Raw genomic sequence first — 11929 nt, 5'->3', positions numbered from 1 at the left:
TATGAGTTTGTGTGCGTCATTTATGGGCGTGAATTGGCACCTCACCAGGTAGACAGGCTGACACGCACGCTGCCTAATGGCTTGCAAAACAAGGGCTATACTTTTTAATCATTGAATACCACATTATAGTCAAATGGCAAACTGAGTAAAATAGGTAATTAAATACATCTTTGATTTCTAATATTAAAACATGAAAGAAAATAAAAATAAATGAAAACATAAATGTAAATGATCACGTGGTGTATCTGTTGCTGTCATTGATACAGCTAGATAAAATCCTAACCTTGCTGCCAGCAGAAAGAAAAAGATGTTGTCCAATAAGGTAATGTAGTGGTTGAAACCTATTTTGCAGTTTAAAAGTAAGTTTTTGAAGACATGTCTAAATACTTTTATGACCTATCTAAATAGAAGCTATGTGAACTTTTATGACCTTTTCATTACTTATTTACTCTCCAAATAACTGAATTTATGTCTGCTTTATCTCCAAAGGAGACATATGAAAATCAGTTTGCTGTTTCTGATTCCTGTCTCAAACTGCGCCTACAGAACCAGTCTGAACTGGCTCAGACAAACAGCCTTAGTTCTCCGATATAAGATCCTTGCATTTGACTGTTTTGCATCTTCACTCCGAGATCCCTATGACTCTGTGTTGATCCTTTCTTCAGCAAGCCCCTATTAAAATACACGAAGACAAATTTGGTGTTCCAGCGTCTTGTATTTTCAGATTTTCATCACAGTAATAAAATTAAGAACAGTATTATGTACATAGAGCGGCACAGTAGTGCAGAGGTTAGTTTTCTCACCCCGCTTCTTTAATGTTACAGGCCTGTAACCTGTCCAGGGAGTGCCACCCACAGCCCTGAAACGTTAAGTGGTAGCTAACATGTATATAAATGGATCATAACAATGGTAGTTTAACACAAGCCTCATGCTTTTCCAGATTGGTATAAGGTTACTGTGACCTTTGAACACAGAAATGTAATAACTTTATCTTTGACTCCAAGTAGCGACTGATCAAAGGATGAATAAATTCCCTCAAGCAGTCTTGAGATATCACATATAAGAGGCCAAAAACAATATTTGAGTCCACCATCACCTTGACCATTGACCACCAAAATCTTATCAGTAAATCAGTGAGTCTAAGTGAACATGTGTGCCAAACTTCCCTTGAGAATTCCCTTGAGATGTTCCTGAGATATTTCATTCATGGGGCAACCTCCATATTGTAATCAGCTTATCTGTGAGTCAAACTGAATTGTGCCAGAAGTAATTAAACTTTCCTGAGGAAAGTCCTTATATATCACATCTACAGGAACATGAGGTCACTGTGACCTTGACCTTTGACCTCCAGGCACCTAAATCTAATCAATTCATCTTTGAGTCAAAGTTTGTATGAAAACATAGACATTCTTGAGCTGATCTTAATATATCACGTTCAAGAAAAAACAAACTTCATGAGAGCACCTTGACCACCAAATTTTATCCAGGTCATCCTTGAGTCATAGTCAATGCTTGTGCCTTATGTAATGGAATTATCTTTAGCCATTCTTGATAGGTTGAATTTTTCCAACATAACAAGTTAACCACATGGCAGTGACTCCCTGAAACCACATTAAATTTCAACAATCAATGTTGTACTATAAATGAGAGGTAAGGAGCAATTCTGTCAACAGGTGAAAAACCTTACCCGATTTGAAATTAGAAGTATCATATGAATTCACCAAAAGTCCAATGTCCCAGTTTACCACCAGCACTTAAGCACAGCCTGCATTTGTGGTCTCAAAACTCCACATGCATAAACACTTGATCTGTTCATGTCGACTTGAAAATCTGTTAATAAAGATAAAGGATTAAGTGACTGTTATTAGACAAGTGTTTACTCAGCAAGATTTTGAAAGGACAATTATTAGGTCTCTGAAGATTAAGTCAAATGTGTACCTAAAGTATTAATATCTTTTCATATTATGTGTTCATTTGTAAAATTGGTTTAAATGTGTTCATTGCTGTACATTTGTTTGGGAATTGAAACATGTATTTGTGAGTACTAGATATTATGCACAAATCACTATACAGATTTGTATAAGTAGTTTTTCACAAAAAGTAAGCCGTGGAAACGAATACTCAGATAGAAACTCAGAGTGACAGCTTTATTGACTAAACTTTAACAGGGTTGTGGCAAGTGTGTAAAATAAGAAGCAGTGAGCTTTTCTGGTCCAGAAATCAGAATATGTCATGGACGAGGTCATTAATCATTTAAAAGAAAGGAGTTTTCTAGTACGACACTGGTTTAGATCCAAGATAAATACCGAAACACAAGCACTCAAACTTCAGAGGTTAGCAGTCCTACACAGCTCCGTGCAGGTACAGGGCCAGGAACTTTCTGAATGTTTCAGAGTTGTATCCCGCCAGACCAGATGGTACCTTTCAGGGAGACAAAAAGGAACTAATGAGTCAGTAAAAATTTACACCACTGCTCCCCTCCCCTTTTAGGACAAAGTCAGCAGCTAATACACAAAAGCCATTTTCAGACATGAACAGACCAGGATGTCCGCAAAATTGAGTCCTAACTTTCTCTGGAGTTTGCGTTTCACACAAAAAACAAAGTAGCAGGATATTCTCCGCTTAGACACGTTACCAACAACCCAGGGATTTCCGAAGCATTAAGGTGAGAGATGGAACAGCAAGCGGAGACAGGATGTAACGCAATAATTCCGATGCGGAAATCACATGTTTTGTTAACAAAACATCGACACTAACATTGCCTTGTATCATCAAAGTCCTGACATCTTCGTCATTGTCTTTTATGAGTACGGCACTGTTTTTTCACCCTATGTTATTTGTATTCTTTGTTTTTTCCTTTTTTGCATCTGTTGCATATTATAAACATTATCAACACACCCACTCGCTCACACCAAGTCCTGGGGAGGATCTACCACTGTGTTCTCACATTGGCTACTTTGGACATTTTGCTGATTTTACGAAGGAGCTGACCGGAGAAACTCATCAGAATGTCCGGAGGCTCTCACTCACTCTCAGTCTAGCTATACAATGCAGTTATGGAGCGGGAGAACAGCGGTCGGGCCGTGCTGAACATGAACATGTTAAAATCAATTGTTGGATGATCTGTGAGGGAACCAACTGATTCAAGTCCTAAACCATTACAAATCAGAAGAGGTTATAGCCCAAAAGCACAGGATCAGCATTGATGACAGAACATGGCTGAAAAAGCTTGGGGATTACCTTCACTTGTTTCTTCTTGATCAGTGGTCGGACTTTTGCAAAATCGTAAAGATCAACATCTTCATCAAGCCACACCTGCTTGGAGCAGACAAATTTGAAAACAATTAGGAACACGGCCATGGTAAAGAAATTAGTTTTTTTTTATGTGACGGCTAATTTTGACTGTTGTTGTCTATAATGCAGTTTAGCTACTACACACACTTCTTAACACCAAGTCAGTTAAACTTCAGGGATATCAAGCTGTCTATTTAGGAAGCACAACTGATATTCAATCAATTTCACCTGCTTTGCTGCAAACGAACGTGACTATAGATGCAATAGAGAGGCAAAAGCAAGACAACAAATTCTCAGCACTGTGCACCTCGGTTGGCATTCCCCACTGGCGCCCAGTTCTCTTTATAGATGAGAGCAGGTTCCCATTGAGCACATGTGACATTTAAATCATTCATTACATTTTGTTGGGAAAAAAAAATTGGATCAAATAAAAAAATCGCATATTAAATCACAATCGCAATATTGGGGAAAAAAAATCGCAATTAGATTATTTCCCCAAATCGTTCAGCCCTAATTAAAACCACACCGAAAATCAAAGTAAAAGATTGAAGGCTGATTTAACTTGTGAGAATTTCATCACGTCAACTCATAAAGTATCTCATCAGGAGCATGCCCAGACGTTGTCGGGAGTGCATTCCGGCACACAGGTCATACACACTACTGAGATACTTTATGAGTTGACGTGATGAAATTCTCACAAGTTAAATCAGCCTTCAATCTTTTACTTTGATTTGCGGTGTGGTTTTAATTAGGGCTGAACGATTTGGGGAAATAATTTAATTGTGATTTTTTTCCCCAATATTGCGATTGCGATTTAATATGCAATTTTTTTATTTGATCCAATTTTTTTTTCCCAACAAAATGTAATGAATGATTTAAATATGACCAACACAATATTAGATACATTTAGTGTTAAATAATATTTAAAATTATAGTTGTCTTACTGCTCCCAAGTCAGAAACATTTCACACAACTGAAACATAGAATTTGCCTCTACTATACTTTGAAAATATTTTGTAAAATCAAAGTAAATAAAGTTATAAATAAAAACGGAGAAATGCACAGGCCACAAAGTCAAACAGTACAACTGCATGTATGAACAGTTTCCTGAAGTTAAGGAAATGGTCCCACTCCTCAGACTGTGATTTTTAACCCTTTCGAACACAAGTCACGTAACAGACAGAGTGTGTGTGGAGCTCGGCTTGCTTTTCCGGGGAGGGATTTTCAGGTCCGCCGCCGCAACGCGATCACCAGCGAGATGAGCTCGCTCTATGTTTGCGCCACGTAGGTGATGCCGGCATGCTTCGCTATCTTCTGGATCAGCGGAGTTGTGTTGTCCCGCGGCATTCTGGCTGCGGGTGCGGACGGCAGCCCGGTGCGCTACTCTCGTTCGCACGTTATAATCGGGCACGTTGAGATTAGGAAATCGCGTTTTATCATAACGCGATTTAATGGCAAATGCAATTAATCGTTCAGCCCTAGTTTTAATCCAGTAATCAATGGGTTGATGATCTTGGTTTTCTGTTACGTCATTTTGATTGCCTAACAAAAAGCACAAACATAATAATACAGTAACATTAATAATAATTATTGAATTAAAATGAAGTAGATGATCAAGCACCTGGTTCTTGATGCCATCATTTCCTGAGAGGTCTGTGGTGTTGAGCTGGAAAACCAAAAACTGGAATATTCTACCATTGGTCCCCACTGCCTGTACTGTTATTGGACAATCTAATACATGCTGGGGCTGAGTCTAACAAACAACACACACACACACACACACACACACACACACACACACACACACACACACACACACACACACACACACACACACACACACACACACACACACACACACACACACACACACACACACACACACACACACACACACACACACACACACACACAATGATTATTGCAGAAGAGAAAAAAATATATATATCTCAAGTATAACAGTTGACAGTCCACGTCCTTACCCCATACAGTTTGTGTGCCTGGGCCAGAGCATTTCCAAAGGTGAACATGAGCATGCTGGCTCTGAACCTTTCTGGGCGTAGCTTAAAGTGAGGATCAGCTCCCTCCATGAAGTAAATTGTGTGGGCATGAGGATACGGGTGGTCCCCCGTGAAACCTGATAGCATGGGAGAGGTACAATTTAATCAAATTCAACAGTGTTCCAACTTGTTCTGTGCTCAACCTCAGGAACCTACATGGTGCCAGTTCTTATTAGTCCATTATGAGAACATGGAGGACTTGGACTCTTCTCACCTGTGCAATTCACATTCTCCTTGTACACATTCATTTTCTGGAGGTCAATGGTAGGGGAGACTGGATAGAAGGTTTCCAGGACATGATCTGCCGTATCCACAACTTCCTGTTTCCCAGACACTACTGGGAGAGGATCCATTGAGCTGTGCAGTAAACCGTTCTGACCCCTGATCTGGAATAAGTCATCACCTGGTATCCAAGAAGTTGAATTTCATTAGCACGCATTCGGTCTTGATGCTTTTAACACAAGACAAAAATGGAAAAAAGCTAATACAAAACATGAAAGAGCGGTGACACACATGTAGTAGATAGACACTGACGAAGATCTCAATAGAGTGTGTGATGATAAGAGCTGATGACCTGCTGTAAATAAAATCACATGATCTACGCAGCAGAGTTAATACGTCACTTCCTGCTTATGTATGCAGCACCCAGTTGCTCCACCTCTCGTCTGGATAACACGAATAATTTGTTCCTGTTGTAAAAGAGAACCTCCCGCTGCATTGTGCATGTATGAAAGGCAAACTGAGTAAAGTACATTGCCAATTATCTGGAATTTATATGGTTCATGTCTGAAAAGGGTTTTGGAGTCAGACTGAAAGAGCTCAACTGTTTGATAGACTTACACACATTTGTCTTGACTGCATTTGATAGTTCAATTCTACATTTTACTGCAAACTGTTGATCTGTGAAAAACCATGAAACCATCAGCAGGAATGTGCAACCTGTATGCCTTTTAGCATTCACAATTATTATATTGGATTATTATACCTCATGGATGAAAGATTGGAGCACGCTGATCATAGTGTTCTTCAGGTATAAGGCTGCACAGAAAACACCTTACTATGTATAATACTGCACCTCTTTTCCATGTAGCTGCCAACGAGTACTTCTCAGCAAAGATCTTCCTTCCAATCGCAGGGTGACTGGACTGTAGAGTCGCACACAGGTGGATCAGGTTAGTGAGCAGAGTTTTGCTGGGGAAGAAACGGAAACAAACATTGACCTGTCTTTTCCATTAGCGCCAGATGGCCAGACATACATCTTCTACTTTCAAGTTACACCACTTTCACTAATTATAATCTTAAACCAAAGGATTTTAGTCATCAGATAGCTGGGTCTATCAGAGAAACAAGCTGAGTAAACGACTCACTGCCCTTCGAACAAAGCCCCTCAGAGATATGCTCGGTCCACTGAACATTATTGAAGAAACACTATTTTTTTTAAATACAGCTGCTGATTTCTGTATAATTTCAATTTAATCAGTGGATCTGTTTGTTTTGAAAAGGAGATATCAGACGATAAATCAGCTCGATTAAGAAAACCTCCTGAACCATGTTGTATGACATGTTGTGTCTTGGCAAAATATAAATGGATTGCAGTTGCACCTGTATTTTGCTTTTCCCGGCCGTTCCTCTGTTGTGTCCCAGAAACGGGCATGTCTGATGGCATTCTGAACGCGTTCATCCTGATCTGGTATTTGGTTGGCAGGACTCTCAGCCACTGAGATGAGCTGAGGGGGCAGGCCAGAGATCAGCTTTGTTTTGGTCAACCACAGAGCCTGTCGCACACCTGACAGGGAGGTTGCCAGAAGGTCAAGTCAACTCTCAGGACAGTCAGGTTGGATGTATACTTGTAAAATTATGCATGATAAAAGGGATTATAGAATTCTGTCAAAATCCATTTATAACAATCTCAAACATGCAAACTAACAGTTTTGTATTACCGAACTTCCATTAGACATTTACCCAGGCTCATCTGCCAAGCTGGGTTTGGTGGTTTCTGTTATTAGCTTAACAATATCAGATGTGTGGAATAGTGTATTAGTAAAACATCGAGCATAAAAAGACTCAATGTATCATTTGTCATTTAAATGTATTTGTTAACTTACTTCAAGCAGAACACAAGAACACGCAGAGTTATAATATTTTTCTTTCATTATATCAACATAGATAGCAAACCTTCCAGCGCGCTGGTCCTCTGGTTGTAAATATAGCACGGTTTCTCTTTGTACAGCGGCATGTCGTGGGGCGGAGGAGATCTGTAATATCTCGGGTCCTTGTAGTCCCTCTCCCACGCGGGGAACAAGGGCCTAGCCAGCCCTGGCACATAGTGCATCCTATCAGCGTAGGTGACCATCTCCAGCCCAGGGATATCCACCCTCTCCCTGGGTTTACGGGCACGGGGGACCTTGGCTGTCAGACGGTGGCTTACACCGAAGTGTCTCCGGGCCTGAAGGCGACTGGCTCCCCCATGTGCAGACAACCGGCTCAGCTCCTTTAAGGAAGTGGTTTGAGAAAACGGCGACAGAGCCGCCTTTAACCACCGATACGTTTCTGGAATCATTGGGATAATTCTTGTTCAAAATCTCAAGACTGACGTAATGTGTTTGACCTAAGTCGACGTTATGAGGTGCGACTGTAGGGTGCTGACATATTGAATTCTCTTGTTCTTCTTCTGCGGTTTTACTTCTTCTTCTTGTTATGGGATATGCGGCAGCCTGGATGCTGCCCTCCACAGGTCATTAGTAGAACTCCATTGGTTGAACTAAATCTCCAGCCACCGCGAAATATGAAAAAGTAGTTGTAAAACACAATGTCTATTGTAATTAGGTGTAAAATATACAATATAAAAGTTATTATAACACATCCATGGCTGTAGGTTTTCAAAGACACTCCAGTCATTTTAAGTTATTGTTTTCTGTCAATATAATCTTTGCATCAGTTAAATCAAACAGCGACATAAAATGTTGTAAATTATCCCATTGAAATAAATGAGTAATATTAACATTTATTTTGGTATTTTATTTGTTTATTTTTGAATATTGTATAAACATATGAATATAGTGTACTCTGTATGTTAGCATATGATACTCTACATTAGTTTGATCACATGTATCACAGACAGAATAGCTTATTTCATTAATGCGAACCCCTTGGTGTTAGACATTAATTAGTGCAGTAGAATGTTCCAAGGATATTCTCCATCTTACCCTATGTTCTGAAATGGGACACTGTTCAGTTTAAAAATGTATAAAGGTAATGATGCCACATGGCTTTCATAGTACTGCCATACAAGCCAGTAGCCAGTCAGGGTTGCCTTTAGCCTCAATGTACCCTCAAGGTAGGCCTGTATAATTTATTTAAATTAAACTCTTAATGATGCTAGGAGGCACAACGGAGGTTACGTCCCTAACATCCGCTGGAGGCTGCAGACACCTACTAACATCTAATGGTAGTTGGTAACTTAAATTGTGCAGAAGACCCACACACAAGGGACATTCACCATCTTTTCCTATAGTCTAAAATGATATGACCTTCCCATAAAATCCATTTTCACCAGAGTCTGAATGCATTACATATAATAGGTTTTAAAGATGAGCTACTTCTGAGCTGGTTGGTATTTAGAGATGCCTTCCAGTGCCGCTAAATCACACAACAGACAATGTTCACGTTCATGTCATGAGTGAAAGAGTTAAGACAAATATATAGATCATCCACTTCCCCACTGAATTATTAGATTTAGATTATTAAAACTCAGAAGGGTAACCAATCTTCCATTATCAATGTATGTCAGTTATTTAAGCATTTGTATCAAAACTTTATCCAGCAGGAACAGTTCTGAGGTATCATATGCCATGCTTTTGTATCTTCTCTTTTTTTTTTAATTAAATGAAACACACGTCATCGTTCCAGGCATCCAGATCTCAATGTTCATGCTGTTTTACAATGACCTGCAATTCTGCTCCCTGCATTTTCAACTAGTTACTCAAATCATTCTCAATAATTTTCTGTTTGCTACAAAACGGAGGGGTTTTCATGATCATGACATTAAGTAGGACTTCAGCAACATAACTTGTACGTTTTGGAGTTGGACTATTTAGAGGCAGGCCGGTTGATGGGTGTGAGCTTGAGAACACTTTTTTTCGGTAACATCAAATGGTCCTCTGACACAGATTACTAAAAATACTTCTTGTGGAAAGTTTTTTTTGAGATTCGTTTGAGCCTCCTTTTCAGGAAAATGTACATGCAAGGTGGGAAGGCACTCAAACATCGTAAAAATATCTATTTTAAACCCATCAACAAGCATGTCAGTCACTCTGGATAATGCACAGACCTCATTGTGGATTATCTTCATTTAAACCACTATCTTCTAAATATAAAATGATGTAAAAACTTGATTGCTACGAAGGCAGTGATTTCAAAACTGTGTGGTGGGATAACCGAGGGGAACAAAGAGACATTTTCTTGGGGAGGGGACAAGTTACATGACTAAACACAGGTGTAACAAATCTGGATTGGATTGATGGACAGGCTTTTAGGGGAATCTGGCAATGACATATCCAAAGTAGCAGGCACACTGTCTCTAAAAAGCGATGTTGCAGTTTAACTTTAAAGGAGACATATTATGCCCATTTTACCGCAGTTGATATGGTTCATTGGGGTCTTAATGAAATATCTGAAACATATTTTGGTCAAAATACCAAAGGATAATTTAAAACAGCACCCTTTTTACCCTGTCTAAAGCAGCCCTCCTCAGATTGACCTGTTTTGAGTGCATTTTGGGTGAACAGATAATTTGAGTAATGCAAGCAGCACATGTCACTGATGCCTTATTATATTCGCTGATCACAAGGAATGTGTTAACGGAGCAGGTGGTCTGCATATCTGCAAGGGATTAGCCATGTGATAGGTAATTGTTAATTATTATTCCTAACTTTTTAAAGTGACATTGGGTAACTTGAAAGGCACTATAGAAATCTAAGCTATTATTATTACTATTGCATGATATTTTTCCAACAGATTTTGTGTTGCTCGCCATACTAGCATGCCATTGGGAGCACTTCCAGTCACAAATAATTGTGACAATATTAATGTTCTCTGTTTGGATCATACTATGATTGAATTTAGTCAGATACCAAAAGCTGTTCAACAAGAAGTTACGTGGTTAAGTGGAGCCTGTACACAGTGAATTGGACAAGAATTATGGCTACATTCCTGGGGCCTCATCTATAACCGTTAGGTACGGATCTTTCAGACAACATTTTGAGCGTACGCCATTTTCAGCTTTTGTGCGCACGTACACTTTTAGTATGATTCCCACTCACTGTTTTTATATATGAGGGCCCTAACGACTATAGGGGCCATCCTCTAAAGCTGCACCACATCAGGCAGAGACATGCAGCCTGGGCTCATTGACCTGAGCAGTATGGTGGGCTATGTGGTGTTTCAGCTCAAAACACAGAGCTGACACAAGTCTGCCGGGGGTAAGGTATAGAACTTCCTTCAGTTGGCCTCTGTTTGTATATAATTCTTAAGAAACCCAATTTACATATTCCTCATCAATTCTAACACATACCACAGCTCATTTATTTTCTATTTTAGGGCAAAATGTACACTCACACGCTCCTGCAGACATTATATATATATAGGGAAGGGTGGTACAGTATATGCTATACAGGGGCAAAAGATGTATTATTGGTGTGAAGTTCGAAGTTTTAAGGTCATGATTTAGTTCAAATTTACCTTTTCTCATGCTTTAAGAGCAATGAATGGTGAGATGAAGTTTGCAGAATAGAAAAAAATCTTATTTTAGCTATGAAGTTTGCATTTAGAGTTTATTGATTACAACCAACTTTTTGGCAACTAAAGAGATGTGTAATGATTGATATATGTACGTTTAATCTCACATAGACACTTTGTCGTATAAATCATGTGGACACAGGATGAACTGCCTATTGTACAATGTCAGCAAAGCTTCTTTCATCCTATTCTGGTTAAAATGCAGGATAAAGTCAATTGTGGAAAGACTTGCACTGTTTATTCCTTCAAAATGCAAATTGTCTTCACTAATCTGCTCTTGTATTTTGTGCAGTGGAACTTCATTTTTTGAAAGACCATATCAACAATGAGAGTCTCCTGTGATAATATATGTGTCCTTATACCCTCAGGGTTGTCTTTCAATTCTACAAAAAGATCACATTGTTAGAGCTGTTTATTTGTAGTTTATTAGTAAGTTTCCCATACTACTGTGTGATACATTTCCCCAAAATATTTTAGTAGTATATAGTTTTTAATAGTTTTGGTGTAGTGATTTACTGAGACATTCTTCTGACCTCTGTTACTGCACCGTAACTTATAGGAACCAAAAATCATAGTAATTTTACCTGTTTTCCTCTCTGAATCCCCTGACTAAGGAGGCCACTGAGAACCCGCATAAAATTGAGTTGCACATATTGCCCTGCTTCCCTCATAGTCATGCCATGAACCAGACCATTATCTATTACCATTGCTCTAATTTCATCTGAAATTGCTGCTCTTGTTCTGGGTCTTCCTCATCCTCTTCCTCTTCCTCCTTGTGC

General features: G+C 39.2%; 1 protein-coding gene across 1 annotated transcript; it reads right to left on the bottom strand.

Moving 5' to 3' along the window:
• Positions 1-2120: 2120 nt before the first annotated feature.
• Positions 2121-8009, bottom strand: mrpl37 (mitochondrial ribosomal protein L37). The gene is made up of 8 exons (XM_061084116.1): positions 7530-8009; positions 6957-7140; positions 6430-6545; positions 5569-5757; positions 5277-5431; positions 4916-5047; positions 3241-3315; positions 2121-2421 (listed from the first exon to the last, which is right to left on the bottom strand). The coding sequence occupies exons 1-8, from the start codon at positions 7912-7914 to the stop codon at positions 2344-2346; spliced, it is 1314 nt and encodes a 437-aa protein (XP_060940099.1). The 5' UTR covers positions 7915-8009; the 3' UTR covers positions 2121-2343.
• Positions 8010-11929: the final 3920 nt, after the last annotated feature.

Source organism: Limanda limanda, chromosome 13 (genome assembly GCF_963576545.1).
Source record: "Limanda limanda chromosome 13, fLimLim1.1, whole genome shotgun sequence".
In the NCBI taxonomy this organism is placed as follows: domain Eukaryota; kingdom Metazoa; phylum Chordata; class Actinopteri; order Pleuronectiformes; family Pleuronectidae; genus Limanda; species Limanda limanda.
The sequence above is the reverse complement of the archived record's forward strand: the minus strand, read 5'-3'. Positions and strand labels throughout refer to the sequence as shown.